General features: G+C 41.9%; 2 protein-coding genes and 1 pseudogene across 3 annotated transcripts in view; all 3 read right to left on the reverse strand.

Moving 5' to 3' along the window:
- The window catches only part of LOC106094000 (BAI1-associated protein 3), a 420,062-nt gene that overhangs the window by 302,036 nt on the left and 98,165 nt on the right, over positions 1-19,861 (reverse strand). The gene's annotated exons all lie outside the window — the stretch shown is intronic.
- Positions 8,106-8,950, reverse strand: LOC131994253 (uncharacterized). The gene is made up of 2 exons (XM_059360900.1): positions 8,695-8,950; positions 8,106-8,504 (listed from the first exon to the last, which is right to left on the reverse strand). The coding sequence occupies exons 1-2, from the start codon at positions 8,912-8,914 to the stop codon at positions 8,227-8,229; spliced, it is 498 nt and encodes a 165-aa protein (XP_059216883.1). The 5' UTR covers positions 8,915-8,950; the 3' UTR covers positions 8,106-8,226.
- The window catches only part of LOC106095085 (homeobox protein prospero-like), a 76,306-nt pseudogene continuing 73,029 nt past the window's right edge, over positions 16,585-19,861 (reverse strand).

Consider the following 19,861-nt stretch of genomic DNA (forward strand, 5'->3'; position numbering starts at 1 on the left):
TAGCTCCCATATAAGCCGATCTCGAATCTTGACTTCTTAAGCCACTAGAGGGCGCAATTATGATCCGGTTTGGCTAAAATTTTGCATGAAGTGTCTTGGTTTGACCACCAACAACTGTGCCAAGTATGGCTAAAATCGGTTCATAACTTAATATAGCCCCTATATAAACCGATCTCGGGTTAGGACTTTTTGGGCCGATCTAGCCATGTCCGTCCGTCCGTCTGTCTGTCGAAAGCACGCTAACTTTCGAAGGAGTAAAGCTAGCTGCTTGAAATTTTGCAGAAATACTTTTTGTTAGAGTAGGTCGGTTGGTATTGTAAATGGGCTATATCGGTCCATTATTTGATATAGCTGCCATACAAACCGATATTGGGTCTTGACTTCTAGAGCCTCCAGAGGACGCAATTCTTATCCGATTGGAATAAAATTTTGCATGACGTGTTTTCTTACGATATCCAACAACTCTGCCAAGTATGGTTTAAATCGGTCTATCACTTGATATAGCTGCCATATAAACCGATCTTGAGTTTTGACTTCTTGAGCCTCTAGAGGGCGCAATTCTTATCCGATTGCAATGAAATTTTGCACGACGTGTTTTCTTATAATATCCAACAACTCTGCCAAGTATGGTTCAAATCGGTGCATAACCTGATATAGCTGCCATACAAACCGATCTTGGGTCTTGACTTCTTGAGCCTCTAGAGGGCGCGGTTCTCACCCGATGGGAATGAAATTTTGCACGACGTGTTTCGCTATGACTTTCAACAGCTCCGCCAAGTATGGCTCAAATCGGTTCATAACCTGATATAGCTGCCATACAAACCGATCTTGGGTCTTGACTTCTTGAGCCTCTAGAGGGCGCAGTTCTTACCCGATTGGAATGAAATTTTGCACGACGTGTTTTGCTATGACTTCCAACAACTGTATCAAGTATGGGTCAAATCGGTCAATAACCTGATATAGCTGCCATACAAACCGATCTTGGGTCTTGACTTCTTGAGCCTCAAGAGGGCGCAGTTCTTACCCGATTGGAATGAAATTTTGCACGACGTGTTTTGTTATGATATCCAACAACTCTGACAAGTATGGTTCAAATCGGTCTATCACTTGATATAGCTGCCATACAAACCGATCTTGGGTCTTGACTTCTTGAGCCTCTAGAGGGCGCGGTTCTCACCCGATGGGAATGAAATTTTGCACGACGTGTTTCGCTATGACTTTCAACAGCTCCGCCAAGTATGGCTCAAATCGGTTCATAACCTGATATAGCTGCCATACAAACCGATCTTGGGTCTTGACTTCTTGAGCCTCTAGAGGGCGCAGTTCTTACCCGATTGGAGTGAAATTTTGCACGACGTGTTTTGCTATGACTTCCAACAACTGTATCCAGTATGGTTCAAATCGGTCAATAACCTGATATAGCTGCCATACAAACCGATCTTGGGTCTTGACTTCCTGAGCCTCTAGAGGGCGCAGTTCTTACCCGATTGGAATGAAATTTTGCACGACGTGTTTTGTTATGATATCCAACAACTCTGACAAGTATGGTTCAAATCGGTCTATCACTTGATATAGCTGCCATATAAACCGATCTTGGGTTTTGACTTCCTGAACCTCTAGAGGGCGCGGTTCTTATCAACTGTGTCACGTATGGTTCAAATTGGTCCATAACCTAATATAGTTGTCATATAAACCGATCTGGGGACTTGATTTCTTGAGCCTCTAGAGGGCGCAATTCTTATTCGAATTGGCTGACAATTTGCACAGGGTATATAAGATTCGACCCGGCCGAACTTAGCACGCTTTTACTTGTTTTCTATTTCTTTGATTCCCATAATTTTCCGGGGGCGGTTTACTGGCCCAGCCCCCCAACCGCATGGGTTTTGAGGGATTGCACATGTAACCCTCGTTGTGGCGAGCCGCTTGCTCCAAGATGCGGCGCTCGCCTCTAGCCGCCCCTAACCTGGGATCGGACGCTGATGTTGGCCATTGGTTATATGAAGGCGCCAATAACTCGCCTTGTCATCTCGAGTATCATTAGCACTCAGTATTTAATTAAGAGCCAGTGCCACCTGACTCCTCACTGAGACTCTCCTCTCCAAAATCGCTGACTGCCCGCGGCCACATTTGCAGCTACTCCGCATAAACATGGAGCTTTCCAACATCCGCAGCCTGTGGACGCGCCCGGTAGCTTTCGGCTAAGCTTTCCGTGATAACGATGGACACCACACAAGTCCAGCCTGTGTGGTGCTCATAGTTATTCCGTGTCCACCAGATAATAACACCATATATAATAATTATGTAAGTCTAACAAGTGCAGTAGATTGCATTCACCCCCAACGTTTGGAAATGGGCCATGTTGTAGGTGTAGAGGAGGACAAGAGTTGCATTGTCTGGCTAAACACCCAGTTAGGTTAGGTTAGGTTGAAGAGAGGGTGCAGATATTAATCCGCCCCATGTCACTATGGACATACACCTAAGCCAGTAATCGGCTTGTTGTGAGCTCTAGCACCCAGTTACTTTCCGTTAGTATATTCCATTCAAAAAAATAATCAAAGTCCACCACCATAATAATCAAAGTCCACCACCAAAATAATCAAAGTCCACCACCAAAATAATCAAAGTCCACCACCATGAACAGCGTTTATCACCGTTATTTCCATTGAATTTATCAAAAATATGGAATATGCAAAACTCATATTGAATGCCGGGGATATGTGGGAGAAGAGTTCATCATGAATAGACATCATTAGCATGGCCGACGTGACAGAGTGCAGTATAGGCAGGCTTCATGGCAAAGTGATAGCGGAGAGAGAGCGAGTTCAATTATGAAAGGAATTGTTGCCACTAAAGTTTGGCCATTACATGGCCCATATGAAGTCAATGTAACCCAAAACGTGTGTTGATGTTCTTGTGATTTACTCCAATACTTGTTAATGAAAGCAACATTGTGTGACACAAAATTTCCTGCTGTTTTGGCTATGGAAATTTTGTATGGTCTAGAGTCTAGACTTATTTGACACAAAAATAAAAACCAACAAGTCACGCAATTTGTTTTTTCGTGGCCCTGTTACTGTTACATTTAATGTGGCCTCTTAGCTTCTCTCGGGCTAATTTATTTCATTACAACAAGGAGACTAATAAGCTTTTGCCCGGAATGGAGTTGGGCGATTGGGGACAAACCAAAAATACAACAAAGTTTTATTGTAAATTTTTAATATATCATTGTTCAGCTGGGTCTCAGGGGGCCACATGTTGGCCACATTGGCCAAATTCATAAACTTTGAGTTCTTTGAACTTTCACTTCATTGACTTGTCTGAGTTGCTTTCATTACTGCTAAAGCTGCATTAAATTATAACAATAACAGGAGTTTTCATTTCTTTATGACTGGGAAAAATTTTATGAAATTTTGATTGTTCAAATCATGGCAGTAGAATAAGCTTGAACTGAAAATTGAGATTTTGTTGAGTTTAAGGTTTTTTTTTTTTTTTGTTAATTAAAGTTGAATTTGCCTTAAAACCAAAAAAAAATTTTATTCTTGAAATATCGTAGCCTTTTTAATAAGCACCACCATACGATGGGGGTATACTAATCAGGTCATGCCGCTTGTAACACCTCGAAATATTCGTCTAAGACCCAAAACTCATATAAAAAAATCAATTTGTGTTTGTTTGTTTGTGTGTTCCTTATAGACTCCGAAACGGCTGAACTGATTTTCTTGAAATTTTCATAGATAGTGCATAATGATCCCCGTGGTGAAAATAGGGTACTAAATTTTTTGATATCTGAAGGGGGAGCGGACCCTCCCCCTTATACTAATTTTCAGAAAGGCCAGATCTCGGAGATGGGTGGCGCGATTTAAGCAAAATTTTTATGCTCTAATATAGTAACCTAAAAATAAAAAATCATGGTATACAAATTTCGGATGGGGCCGCCTAGGGGGGCCGCCCCACCCCCAAAACCTACCAAACATATATTGAGACCAATCACAACAATATGGGACTCAAATGAAAGGTAATTAGGATAGGAAAACGTATCTGACATCCAATTGTCAGACCAAATGTAAGGGGGACCACCCCAACCCCCAAAACACCCCTAAATCGGACATATTTACCGACCATGGCAATATGGGACTCAAATGAAAGGAATTTGCGAGTAGAATACGAATCTGATAACCAAATGTGGGACCAATTTTCTGGGAGTCCACCCTTTCCCCAAAACACCCCCCAAACAGGACTTATTTACTGACCATGGCAATATGGAGCTTAAATAACAGCTATTTGGGACCAAGTGTGTGGGGGGGGGGGGGGGGCGGCCCCCCACCAAAAACCTCCCCCAAAAGGGGACAAATTTACGACCATAGCAATATGGGGCTCAAATGAAAGGTCTTTGGGAGTAAAGCACGAAACTGAAATCAATATTCGGGAAAAGTGTGTATGGGCCCACCCCACCTCCACAACATCACCCCAAATAGGAAGTATTTGCTGGCTATAGCAATGTGAGGCTTAAATAAATGGGTGCTTAGAGTTGAACACAAATCCGATATATATTCTCAAGCCCAGCTCACTGAGAGGCCGCCCATTCCCAAAAATACCCCCCAAGCCGGTCATATTTGCCGACCATGGAATATGGGGCTCAAATGATAGGTATTTGGAAGCAGACCATGTATCTGATATAACAATTAGTGATCAACTGTCTAGGGGACGTCCCATCACCATAAAAAGCCCCAAAGAGTACGTTTTTGCTCACCAAGACAATTTGGGTCTTAAAGAGAGTGGAACTAAATATTCATGGTTTTAAGGGCCAATACCCTAAACCCGACAAATCTACAGTCTTTTGCAATAAGGATTTTAAATGAGATTAGAAAACGAATTTGATATCCAATTTTGAGGCCAATGGCAATATGGAGTTCAGATAAATGATAAATACATATATGAGAATAGAGCACGTTATTGCTGATACATTATACGGGCTTAGTGTTTGGGGGACTACCCCAATCCCCAAAACACCCCTAAATCGGTGAATGTGGATCTGAAATGAAAGGTATTTGGGGGGGTAGAGCAAGAATTGATACCCATTTTTGGGACTAATTTTCTGGGGGTCTACCCCTTTCCCAAAATATCCCACATACAGCAATTTTTTAGTAACCATCGCAATATGCGGCTCAAATAAAGGTATTTGGGAGTAGAATACGAATTTGATATGCATATGCAGGACCATGTATTTAGAACATCAACCCTTCACAAGGAAACTTTTATTCCATATAAAGTAAAAGAACTCCCAGCGGAGCGGGCCCGGGTCAGCTAGTAGGCTATAAAATTTTTGGTATCAGGAGGGGGGAGGAGGTTTATTTGACAATCATGACAATATGGAACTCAAATGAAAGGCATTCGGGAGTAGATTACGAATATGGTCAGAAAGAAGAAAAATGCTTTATTATTTTTTAGTATCGGGAGGGGGGAGGACCCTTCCCCTTACCCCAAAAGTACCGCTCAAAAATAAAAGTCAACCGATCGGGACAATATGGGATTCAAATGAAAGGTATTCAAGAGTAGATTACGAATTTCATAATAAAACTTGGGCCCAAGTACCTGGAGGGCCGCCCCAACCCCAAAACCCCTTAAAATTGGTTTATTTAACGCTCATGACAATATGGGACTCAAATGAAAGGTATTCGGGAGTAGATTACGAATATGGTCAGGAAGAAGAAAAATGCTTTATTATTTTTTAGTATCTGGAGGGGGGAGGACCCTCCCCCTTACCCCAAAAGTACCGCTCAAAAATAAAAGTCAACCGATCGGGACAATATGGGATTCAAATGAAAGGTATTCAAGAGTAGATTACGAATTTCATAATAAAACTTGGGCCCAAGTACCTGGAGGGCCGCCCCAACCCCAAAACCCCTTAAAATTGGTTTATTTAACGCTCATGACAATATGGGACTCAAATGAAAGGTATTCGGGAGTATATTACGAATATGGTCAGGAAGTAGGAATAGCCTTCATAGTTTATTGATAACGGAAGGGGATGGACCCTCCAGCGGTACCCCAAAAACACCACTCAAAATCTAAAGTGGACCGATAACGACAATATGGGTATCAAATGAAAAGTATGCAGGAGTAGATAACGAATCTGGCATACAAATTCTTGTCGAAGTGTAGAAGCCCCACCCGACCCTCATAAAAACGCCCCAAAATGGAAACATTAGCGAATCGCCGATATGTGGGACTCGATTTGTTTGTTCCGTATGGAGTGAAAAACGGCAGAACCGATTTTTTCGAAATTTTCGCTTATTGTGTAGGTAGGTCTGGAAGGAAACATAGGTTATATAATTTTTTAATATCGGAAGGGGGGCGGACGCTCCCCCTTATGCCAAAAACACAACACAAAATCAAAAGTCGACCGATCGGGACAATATAGGTATCAAATGAAAGGTATTGGGGAGTAGAATACGAATATGATATTAAAAGTTGGGTCCAAGTACCCAGAATGAATGCGATATCTTTTTTCAGTGCAAAGTGCCGATGGCCGCCCCAAGCCCCAAAACACCCTCCAAACGTTTCATATTTTCCGGCCATGGCAATATGGGCCTCAAATTAGAGGGATTTGGAAGCGCAGCACGAATTTGATATCCATATTTGAGTCGAATTGTCTGAGGTGCCATCCCTTCCCCAAAAAAGCACTTCTCATTACCCTAAGGTAGAACATGACCACCAGGAAGCGAGAAAGAGCAAACTTCTCACACATCAATGAGTGCTTTTCGATTCAGTCTTTAAACTCAATGATAAGGGACTTTTTTACAGCCCAGTCCAAACGGCGTCCCGCAGTGCGACATCTCTTTGGGGAAATTTTTTTAAATAACCATGCATGGCATTGTACCTTGCAAATGCCGCCAGTATTAGGAAGGTGCCGGTGGCCGCCCCAAGTCCCTAAACACCCTCCAAACGTTTCATATTTTCCGGCCATGGCAATATGGGGCTCAAATTAAAGGGATTTGGAAGTGCAGCACGAATTTGATATCCATATTTGCGTCGAATTGTCTGAGGTGCCATCCCTTCCCCTAAAAAACACTTCTCATTACCCTAAGGTAGAACATGACCACCAGGAAGCGAGCAAGGGCAAACTTCTCACACATCAATGAGTGCTTTTCCGATTCAAGTTTAAACTCAATGATAAGGGCCTTTTTTTTCAGCCGAGTCCGGACGGCGTCCCACAGTGGGACACCTCTTTGGGGAAAATTTTTTAAATGACCATACGTGACATCGTACCGCGCTAATGTCGCCCACATTAAGAGGGGAGAAACACAGCTTTGTCCGATGTTCTTGCCAGGATTCGAACGCGTTCAGTGTCATAGGCTACAATGGTACAAAATCGATATCCACATTCAGGGCAAAGTGTCCCCACCCCAAAAAGATGTTAGAGAGTTAAAGAAGGCGCAGCGGAGCCCGGGCCTGGTCCGCTGCTTGCAACAAAATAAAGATACCCCCATTCATGGGTAGTGGCTATAAGAAGATTGAGGAAGATTTCCCCTTCTAATTGATATCCATTCGAGCGTTAATGTGTGTGAACTCAAGAGAACAAAGATTTTACTATTCAATCAACTGCAGCTTGCTAATGATGAGAATATGAGCTTCGTTAAAATGTCATAGCAAAAGTTTGAACACTAAGGGAAATCAGATGGCATATATGAGTATTGGGGCTGCCATAGTGTGTGTGTGTATGGGCGTGTGTGTATGGGTGGGTGTGTATGGGTGTGTATGTGTGTGTATGTGTGTTTGTGTGTGTGTGTGCAAACATTTCAACATTCCCCATTAAAAGTCAAATTCAAGAGTTGGTGTGACAAAGTATGCCTTAATTAGGTTATGTTTGATATGAGATCAGCTAAACGTAGAAAAAGTGTACGTGGAGTGGAGAATTCTTGTCTTTTAAGGTCTTAGCTAGACCATGCAGCTATCTGAAACTGCAAATTTGCCCATAGCTATTCCATTCCTTAATGGGAATCCATAACCAGATATAGCTACCATACAAACCGTTATGCTTTGTTTGCCTATGAAGAGATTCCAGGCAAAGAACTTGACAAATGCAATCCATGGTAGGGGGTATATAAGATTCGTAGAGCACTCTTTTACTTTTTATTTTGCATATAAAGTTTAATTGCAAATTTTCGAATTTCATCTAAACTCTGAATTACATCTTCGGTTGTGATGAAAAACTAGAAGGAGCATCTAAAAGTAGCCCCCATTTGGAGTTTGTAATTTCTTACGAAACAATAAACAATGAGATATTTGATTTGTCTCATAAAACCCTCCAGGGGACTCAAACTGAGGATAGCAGATATCGGGCAGCAAATTTTTGGATATATCCAAGTGTATTGAAGAGCCATTTCTGAAAACCATTATAACTCCAATTAACATTGCATTACACATGAAAGCTCTCTTTTTTTCTCTGTTGTTCCGTTGTTCGAAAACTCCATAGTGTTCCAAGCGTTCCGGTCCTATGAAAACTGAAGATAAAAATTGATAAATGATGGAAACTTCATCGATGGGAGAGAGATCTGTAACTCCTAGGGGTTAGCACACGCGCACACAGGTGCACCATTAAATATCACAAGGATATAAGTACACGGGTTCGGAAATGTGTTTGCACCTGTGTGAGTGTCCCTGTTACTGTTCTTAATCCTTATCAAATCTCACCTGGCTGTAATCGCACTATAGGCCAATTGACAGGCTTAAAAGACATACCCAATTGAGCGCACAGCTCATTAGCTTCACTGTGGTCATATAGCGAACGATGCCCAATATACTCTATAAAATAGTGGTTCTTATAGCTGTGAACAAACCAAAGTTGCTGGGTCTCGCCTTGGCATTGCGTTAGGCCATAGATGATATAAAGGAGTAGCAAGATTCTAGACATTGCTAAATTAGCACTGTATTAACAATGGTGGAAAAGTCTAGACTGAGAAGGATTTAAGAAAGCCCATAAAGCCCATTGCAGCAATAATGCGGGCTTTGTCACAAAAAAAAAAAAAACAAAGAAATATTTTTTTTATATACATGGCTAAAATGCAAAAGTGTTTAACTCCCAATGCTTACTACACTCTATACCAAAACTGGGCCACCGGACACAGGACCCCCGATTCTCAAAAATCAACTTTGACTTAACTTTGCTTTAATTGGCTATGACAGAATATTTGTTCCACTAGTCGAACGTAGATTGGCGTTCCAAGCGCCTCGATCTTCTGCGCTCATTCTAAAACCTTTGACACTCAAGTTTCGAGGTGTCTCCCACCGCTTGATCTTTTCAACGGACTTTTGGTCTTCCCGGTTTGCGTGTACCACAGTGTTTGCCTTCAAAAGACTTCTTTGCTGGAGCTTCTTTGTCCATTCTGACAGCATAACCTAGCCAACGCAGCCGTTCTATTTTGCTATCGTCGTCATACAGCTCATACAGCTCGTGGTTCACACGACGCCTATATTCTCTCGCAAACTGCTCCATATAATTTACCAAGAATCTTTCTCTCAAACACTCCAAGTACTGCCTCATATGCTTTAACAAGTACCCATGCCTCAGAACCATATAACAGCACGGGTAGTATCAGTGTCTTGTATAGAGTAATCTTCGTCTCTCGAGAGGTGGCCTTGTTTCTAACCTGCCTATTTGGTCCAATTATGGCGGATTATGCCATCCACAGAGAAGGCGCTAATCTCCAAGACTGTTCGTGACCTTAGCTTCCTGGTTTTTATTGCCCTTCTGGCCATTTTACTGTCCGTAAAGATGTTCACACTCGACGTTCTCGAGTTAGTACCTTACCACCTCAAGCATTCCATGATGGCCCGGATCTCCTTCTGCAGGACCGTATTATGGTCCGGGCAGTCTTAAACAGATCTCTCTCCATGTAGTCTCTCTCCATGGTTCTCCACGTAGTCCCCCAGTCCAACTCTGTCCCATAGGTGTGATCCATCCCTGAGACATGATCTTCCTGATGGCAATACTAGCGTTCCGTCAGTCCAAGACTATGCCGTTGGCTGCAGTGCCAACCGATCGGAAACCTATTCCCTTCCATCCAGTTTTCCCATCTTGCGTTCGGACTCGGCTATAAAAAATGGTCCCTTATCATTGAGTTTAAACTTGAGTCGGAAAGCACTCTTTGATGGGTGAGAAGTTTGTCCTTGCTTGGTTCCTGGTGTTTTTAAAAATTAGGGTAATTAGAAATGTTTTTTAGGGGAGAGATGGCACCTCAGATATTTCAACTCAAATATGAATATCAAATTCGTGCTGCACTTCCAAATGCCTTTAATTTGAGCCCCATATTGCCATGGCCAGTAAATATGAACCGTTTGGAGGGTGTTTTGGGGCTGTTCAGCCAAGTATCATATAGTCATAATGGATTTTTGAGGGGAGACGTGACCTCCTATATTTCGATTTAATTTTGTATGCCAGATTCGAAATCTACTCCCGAATACCTTTTATTTGAGCCCCATATCGGAATGGGTTGTGCTTTTGCCATAAGGGGGAGGGTACGTCCCCCTTCTGATATCGAAAAAATTATATAGCCTATATTTCCCTCCAGACCAACCCTACACCATATGCCAAAATTTCGGGAAAATCAGTTCTTCCGTTGTTCAGTCTATACGGAACAAACAAACCGCGTCCCATATATCTGTGATTGGCTAATATGCCGATTTTGGGAGTTTTTGTGGGGGTGGAGTGACCCCCTATAATTCACTAAGAATTTGAATGCCAGATTCGTTATCTACTCCCGCATACTTTTCATTTGATACCCATATTATCCTTATTGGTCCACTTTTATTTTTGGGCGGTACTTTTGGGGTAAGGGGGAGGGTCCTCCCCCCTCCCGATATTAAAAGATTATATTCGTACTGTACTCTTGAATACCTTTCATTTGAATCCCATATTGTCCCGATCGGTCCACTTTTATTTTTGGGCGGTACTTTTGAGGTAAGGGGGAGGGTCCTCCCCCTCCCGATACTAAAAAATTATAAAGCCTACTTCCTGACCATATTCGTAATCTACTCCCGAATACCTTTCATTTATTTGAGTCTCATATTGTCATGATTGTCAAATAAACCAATTTTAAGGGGTTTTTGGGCTGGGGCGGCCCTCCAGGTACTTGGACGCAAATTTTATTATGAAATTCGTACTCCACTCTTGAATACCTTTCATTTGAATCCCATATTGCCTCGATCGGTCAACTTTTATTTTTGGGCGGTAGTTTTGGGGTAAGGGGGAGGGTCCTCCCCCTCCCGATACTAAAAAATTATAAAGCCTACTTCCTGACCATATTCGTAATCTACTCCCGAATATCTTTCATTTGAGTCCCATATTGTCATGATAGTCAAATAAACCTATTTTAAAGGGTTCTTGGGCTGGGGCGGCCCTCCAGGTACTTGGACCCAAGTTTAATTATGAAATTCGTACTGTACTCTTGAATACCTTTCATTTGAATTCCATATTGTCCCGATCGGTCCAATTTTATTTTTGGGCGGTACTTTTGGGTTAAGGGGGAGGGTCCTCCCCCTCCCGATACTAAAAAATTATAAAGCCTACTTCCTGACCATATTCGTAATCTACTCCCGAATACCTTTCATTTGAGTCTCATATTGTCATGATCGTCAAATAAACCAATTTTAAGGGGTTTTTGGGCTGGGGCGGCCCTCCAGGTACTTGGACGCAAGTTTTATTATGAAATTCGTACTCTACTCTTGAATACCTTTCATTTGAATCCCATATTGCCTCGATCGGTCAACTTTTATTTTTGGGCGGTACTTTTGGGTTAAGGGGGAGGGTCCTCCCCCCTTCCGATAGCAAAAATTTATATAACCTATGTTTCCTTCCAGACCAACCGGCACAATCTGTGAATATTTCAAGGTTTCATTTCAGCCGTTTTTGAGTCTATACGGAACAAACAAACACAAATTGACTTTTATATATAAGATGGGGTCTAAGTCGAACATTTCGAGGTATTACAAACGGAATGACTAGATTAGTATACCTCCATCCTATTTTGTTCGGTACACATAGTCCAGAAACAAGGCCTGAGAACACTAAAACTTTTTCAGGTTTTGCTCTACTGTTCACCCCCTTTTGCTGTTATACACATTTGCATGACAGCGCTGAGATAGTGCAATGACTTCTTGTGGTAAAATGTAATTCCCCATACAGAGCGGAACGACGATATGGGTTAATAAATACATTTTTGTATGCATTTATAATTCACTATTTTAAGACTACTACGCAGCGCTACAACCATCTGAAATCATTTTAAATCGCTGGCCTATCCTCCCCCATATCGCAATTTTCAATACCGTTAAATCTCGGATATGGGTGCATCGATTCAAGCAAAATTAAATGCCCCTTATGTTAACCCAAAAACACAAATTTGGTATACAAATTTGGGGTCAAATTACCTTGGGGGAAGCCCCAACCAAAAACCCATCCAAACGGCCTTTGTTAAAAACGCCAGAGTATACTTAATATGATTAAAATCAGGCAGGATGTAATCCACACTGCCTGGAACATCGGACATTGCGTCAAGGATAGCACAGTGTCCGTAGCTGCCGCATGACCAACGAGAAAGCTCCCTTATCCGCACGACAGTGGTCGCTGCAATTCGCTTAGCCACAATGTCCAGATGTCCACAATGTCCAATGTCCAGATGGTGTCGTCCTCGGTTGTGATGCCTAAACAAGCCATCTTTTGGATCCGGCTATGTATTGAGCAGAAGATGGACTTTTGAAGTGTCGTCCACAAGACCACAACACCATACAGCATTATAGGTCTGACAACTGCAGCAAATACCCAAAGCATGGCAAGGGGGCCAAAACCCAACTTTTGCCAATGGTTCTCTTGCAGGTGTATAGGGCCAGAGTAGCCTTTCTCGCCTTTTCCAAAGTGTTCCAAAGTGTAGGATTTGAAGTTCCATTTCCTGTCCAGCAATACACCCAGGTATTATGCGCTTTCTGTAAATGGAACATTCCCCCCACATTGACCGATCCGCCGATTTAGGGTCTTAGGCCCATAAAAGCCACATTTATTATCCGATTTTGCAGATGTTTGGGACAGGGAGTTGTGTTAGGCCCTTCAACATTCTTCTTCAATTTGGCTCAGATCGGGCCAGATTTGGATACAGCTGCCATATAGACCGATCTCTCGATTTAAGGTTTTGGGGCCATAAAAGGCGCAGTTTTTTTCCGATTTCGCCGAAATTTCGAAGAGTCAGTTGTGTTGGGCTCTTGGACATTTTTGTATAATTTGGCTCAGATCGGTCCAGATTTGGATATAGCTGCCATATAGACCGATCTCTCGATTTAAGGTTTTGGGGCCCATAAAAGGCGCATTAATTGTCCGATTTCGCCGAAATTTGGAACAGTGAGTTGTGTTGGGCTCTTCGACATCCTTTTTTAATTTGACCCTGATCGATCCAAATTTGGATATAGCTGCCATATAGACCGATCTCTCGATTTAAGGCTTGGGGCCCATAAAAGGCACATTTACTGTCCGATGTCGCCGAAATTTGGACAATGAGTTGTGTTGGGCCCTTCGACATACTTCTCCAATATGGCCCAGATCGGTCCAGATTTGGATATAGCTGTCATATAAACCGTTCTCTCGATTTAAGGTCTTGATCCCATAAAAGGCGCATGTATTGTCCGATTTCGCCGAAATTTGGAAGAGTGAGTTGCGTTGGGCCCTTCGACATCCTTTTTTAATTTGACCCTGATCGATCCAAATTTGGATATAGCTGCCATATAGACCGATCTCTCGATTTAAGGTTTTGGGGCCCATAAAAGGCGCATTTATTGTCCGATTTTGTCGAAATTTCGGAGAGTGAGTCGTGTTGGGTCCTTCGACATCCTTCTTGAATTTGGCCTAGATCGGTCCAGATTTGGATATAGCTGCCATATAGACCGATCTCTCGATTTAAGGTTTCGAGTCCATAAAAGCCGCATTTATTGTCCGATGTCGCCAAAATTTGGGACAGTGAGTTGTGTTGGGCCCTTCGACATACTTCTCCAATATGGCTCAGATCGGTCCAGAATTGAAAATAGCTGTCATATAGACCGATCTCTCGATTTAAGGCTTCGGACCCATAAAAGGCGCATTAATTGTCCGATTTAGCCAAAGTTTCGGAGAGTGACTTGTGTTAGACCCTTCGACATCTCGATACAATTTGGCTCAGATCGGTGCAGAATTGAATATAGCTGTCATATAGACCGATCTCTCGATTTAAGGCTTCGGACCCATAAAAGGCGCATTAATTGCCCCGATTTTGCCAAAATTTCGGAGAGTGACTTGCGCTAGACCCTTCGACATCTCGATTCAATTTGGCTCAGATCGGTGCAGAATTGGATATAGCTGTCATATAGACCGATCTCTCGATTTAAGGCTTGGGGCCCATAAAATGCGCATTAATTGTCCGATTTTGCCAAAGTTTGGGACAGTGAGTTGTGTTAGACCCTTCGACATCCTTTTTTAATTTGACCAGATCGGTCCAGATTTGGATATAGCTGCCATATAGACCGATCTCTCGATTTAAGGTTTTGGGGCCCATAAAAGGCGCATTTATTGTCCGATTTCGCCGAAATTTGGAACAGTGAGTTGTGTTGGTCCTTCGACATCCTTCTTGAATTTGGCCTAGATCGGTCCAGATTGGATATAGCTGCCATATAGACCGATCTCTCGATTTAAGGTTTCGAGTCCATAAAAGCCGCATTTATTGTCCGATTTCGCCGAAATTTGGGAGAGTGAGTTGTGTTGGGCCCTTCGACATCCTTCTTGAATTTGGCCCACATCGGTCCAGATTTGGATATAGCTGTCATATAAACCGATCTCTCGATTTAAGGTCTTGATCCATAAAAGGCGCATGTATTGTCCGATTTCGCCGAAATTTAGAAGAGTGAGTCGTGTTGGGTCCTTCGACATCCTTCTTGAATTTGGCCTAGATCGGTCCAGATTTGGATATAGCTGCCATATAGACCGATCTCTCGATTTAAGGCTTGGGGCCCATAAAAGGCGCATGTATTGTCCGATGTCGCCGAAATTTGGGACAATGAGTTGTGTTGGGCCCTTCGACATACTTCTCCAATATGGCCCAGATCGGTCCAGATTTGGATATAGCTGTCATATAAACCGTTCTCTCGATTTAAGGACTTGATCCCATAAAAGGCGCATGTATTGTCCGATTTCGCCGAATTTGGAAGAGTGAGTTGCGTTGGGCCCTTCGACATCCTTTTTTAATTTGACCCTGATCGATCCAAATTTGGATATAGCTGCCATATAGACCGATCTCTCGATTTAAGGTTTTGGGGCCCATAAAAGGCGCATTTATTGTCCGATTTCGCCGAAATTTGGAACAGTGAGTTGTGTTGGGCCCTTCGACATACTTCTCCAATATGGCCCAGATCGGTCCAGATTTGGATATAGCTGTCATATAAACCGTTCTCTCGATTTAAGGTTTCGAGTCCATAAAAGCCGCATTTATTGTCCGATGTCGCCAAATTTGGGACAGTGAGTTGTGTTGGGCCCTTCGACATACTTCTCCAATATGGCTCAGATCGGTCCAGAATTGAAAATAGCTGTCATATAGACCGATCTCTCGATTTAAGGCTTCGGACCCATAAAAGGCGCATTAATTGCCCGATTTTGCCAAAATTTGGGACAGTGAGTTGTGTTGGGCCCTTCGACATACTTCTCCAATATGGCTCAGATCGGTCCAGAATTGAAAATAGCTGTCATATAGACCGATCTCTCGATTTAAGGCTTGGGACCCATAAAAGGCGCATTAATTGCCCGATTTTGCCAAATTTCGGAGAGTGACTTGCGCTAGACCCTTCGACATCTCGATTCAATTTGGCTCAGATCGGTGCAGAATTGGATATAGCTGTCATATAGACCGATCTCTCGATTTAAGGCTTGGGGCCCATAAAATGCGCATTAATTGTCCGATTTTGCCAAAGTTTGGACAGTGAGTTGTGTTAGACCCTTCGACATCATTTTTTAATTTGACCCAGATCGGTCCAGATTTGGATATAGCTGTCATATAGACCGATCTCTCGATTATTCACCAGTGTCGCCGAAATTTGAAGAGTGAGTTGTGTTAGGCTCATCGACATTTTTCTTCAATTTGGCTCAGATCGGTCTAAATTTGATTATAGCTGCCATATAGACCGATCTCTCGATTTAAGGTTTCGAGCCCATAAAATGCGCATTTCTTGTCTGATTTTGGCAAAATTTGGCACAGTGAGTTGTGTTAGGTCCTTCGACATCCTTCTTCAATTTGGCTCAGATCGGTCCAGATTTGGAAAATCTGAGCATATCTCAATAAAGCTGCTATGGGGCATAAGGTATGCATTTTTCACCGGATTTTGACGACAGGTTGTTTACAGATATACCTGAGGGGGGTGGGTGTCCAAAGTTCGGCCCGGCCGAACTTAACGCCGTTTAACTTGTTCTACTTATTAAGGAGTAAAACGAAAACAAAAAGCACTCAATGAATGCTTCGGAAAACGTATGCTCGTTGTTTGGAGCTTGGGGAGTTCAAAAAATCTTCAAATACTACTTACTTACATAAAAGTTTTAACATACCTGCAAAGAAAAAACAAAATAAAAAAACGTTAATTAATTTTTAATAAGCACGCAATACGAAAATAATTCGGTTATATAAAGCACACATTTACCCTAATCCTCCGTCGCCACATAGAGCATTAAACGCTTGACTTATTCTGTACAAGCAACAAAATTAAAATGCAGCATCAGTTGAGAAGAGGGTGCCAAATGCTTGTTTTTCCCCATGCATCCCTGTTCATTTGTCTTGGGAAAAATGCGGCCCCCCAAAGCGAAGCAACAGCGAAAAAAGTAATTAATAACACTTTTGCTAAACATTTTCATTTCGTTTATAGTTTAAGAGAAAAGTCTTAACACCACACAACCACCATTGCCAGCAGCGGAAACAACACAGCCAACAAAACAACAGCAAAAAAACCGAACTTTTAATGATTGTGGGGTACAAGCTTTAAGCTCCAACTGCCAGCAAATGAAATGAAAAAACTGAAGACAGAATACAACCAAAAACTCTACACAACTTATTCTCATCCACTCCCCCCCACCCCCCCCTAAATTCTGCCACTAATTAACAGATTAAATATTTATAATAAAAGTTTAAAATTGTCAACGCCAAGCTAAGCAACGAACGAACGTCACGAGAATTAGACAAAATGCATTATCAGCAGACAACGACGGCTACAGTAAGCAGAGCACACACAACAACGTTGTGGGCCATGAACAAATGAGGCGCTTGCATCGCGGGTTTCGTTGCGTTTTGTGAACTCCAACATGTGGCTGTGCTCATATCAATGTCCCTGCCCTGCAATGATTTTGGTGGTTGGTTTTGAATGCTATTTTGTTAAGTGATGACATTCAAGGACTTTGAGATTAAAACTGTGAAACTCTGACATTTGTCGGAAATTTCCATACAGTCATGTGGCAAAAAGTCCATTTGTGACTGCGGCAATAACACTAATGAAGGATTCCAGTGAAAAAATAATTCAAATTAAAAATTTTTGAAATACGATTTGAAATGAAAAAAAAAAAATTTTAAATAAAATACAAACCAGTGAAGGAGTAGAAAGTTCGACAGGGTCGCATAGTATATACCATAAACCGAATGCAGCTTTTGTCTAGCTCTTTGCACAGTTGCTCTTTCAAAGCAAAAGTTAAAATAGGAAAATTGAAGGTCATAGCAAGGACACCCCATAGTATAAGAATTGCGCCCTCTAGAGGTTCAACAAGTAAAAAGCGTGCTAAGTTCGGCTGGGCCGAATCTTATATACCCTCCACCATGGTTAGCATTTGTCAATTCTTTCCACGGCATCTCTTCTTAGGCAAACATATGATAAAAGGAAAGAATTGCTATGACATTGAAGCTATTGGGTTGCCCAAGAAGTAATTGCGGATTTTTCATATAGTCGGCGTTGACAAATTGTTTCACAGCTTGTGACTCTGTAATTGCATTCTTTCTTCTGTCAGTTATCAGCTGTTACTTTTAGCTTGCTTTAGAAAAAAAGTGTAAAAAAAGTATATTTGATTAAAGTTCATTCTAAGTTTTATTAAAAATGCATTTACTTTCTTTTAAAAAATCCGCAATTACTTTTTGGGCAACCCAATATAATATCAAGTTATCGTTCGATTTGGACCATAATTGAACTGAATGTTGGAGACCATAGTAGAAGTCGTTGTGTAAAATTTCAGCCAATTCGAATAAAAATTGAGCCCTTAAGGGGCTCAAGAAGTAAAATAGGGAGATCGGTTTATATGGAAGCTGTATCAGGGTATAAACCGATTCAGACCATAATTGAAATATATGTTAAAGTTCATTTGAGAAGTTGTTGTACAAAATTTCAGCCAAATCGGAAAAGAATTGCGCCCTCTAGTGACTCAAGAAGTCAAGACCCCAGACCGGTTTATATGACAGCTATATCAGGTTATACACCGATTTGAACCATACTTAGCATAGTTGTTGAACGTGATAGCAAAACACCTCATGCAAAATTTCGGCCAAATCGGATAAGAATTGCGCCCTATAGAGGCTGAAGAAGTCAGGACCCTAGATCGGTTTATATGACAGCTATATCAGGTTTTAGACCGATTTAAACTACACTTAACACAGTTGTTTTAAGTTATCCCAAAACACCTCATGCAAAATTTCGGGCAAATCGGATAAGAATTGCGCCCTCTAGTGAGTCAAGAAGTCAAGACCCCAGACCGGTTTATATGACAGCTATATCAGGTTATACACCGATTTGAACCATACTTAGCATAGTTGTTGAAAGTGATAACAAAACACCTCATGCAAAATTTCAGCCACATCCGACAACAATTGCGCCCTATAGAGGCTGAAGAAGTCAAGACCCCAGATCGGTTTATATGGCAGCTATAGCAGGTTATTGACCCATTTAAACCAAACTTAGCACAGTTGTTTAAGGTCATAACAAAACACCTCATGCAAAGTTTCAGCCAAATCGGATAAGAATTGCGCCCTATAGAGGCTGAAGAAGTCAAGACCCCAGATCGGTTTATATGACAGCTATATCAGGTTATTGACCGATTTGAACCACACTTACCACAGTTGTTGAAAGTCATAACAAAACACTTCTTGCAAAATTTCAGCCTTTTCAATTTGGCCCACATCGGTTCACATTTGGATGTAGCTGCCATATAGACCGATCTCTCGATTTAGGGTTTTGGGCCCATAAAAGGCGCATTTATCGTCCGATTTATCTGAAATTTGGAACAGTGAGTTGTGTTAGGCCCCTTGACATATTTCTGCAATTCGGCCCAGATCGGTTAAGATTTGGATATTGCTGCCATATAGACCGATCTCTCGATTTAAGGTCTTGGGCGCATAAAAGGCGCATTTATTGTCCGATTTCTCCGAAATTTGAAACAGTGAGTTGTGTTGGGCCCCATGTCATACTTTTTGAATTTGGCCCACATCGGTTCAGATTTGGATATAGCTGCCATATAGACCGATCTCTCGATTTAAGGTTTTGAGCCCATAAAAGACGAAATTTACTCTCCGATTTCGTTGAAATTTGGGACAATGAGTTGCGTTAGGCCCCTTGACACTCTTCTTAAGTTTTGCCCAGATCGGTTCAGATTTGGATATAGCTGCGATAGAGACCGGTGTCTCGATTTATGGATTTGGGCCCATAAAAGACGCATTTTACTGTCCGATTTCGTTGAAATTTGGGACAATGAGTTATATTAGGCCCTTCGACACTCTTCTTAAATTTGGCCCACATCGGTTCAAATTTGGATATAGCTGCCATATAGACCGATCTC

This window comes from Stomoxys calcitrans, chromosome 1 (assembly GCF_963082655.1).
Source record: "Stomoxys calcitrans chromosome 1, idStoCalc2.1, whole genome shotgun sequence".
Taxonomy (NCBI): Eukaryota; Metazoa; Arthropoda; class Insecta; order Diptera; family Muscidae; genus Stomoxys; species Stomoxys calcitrans.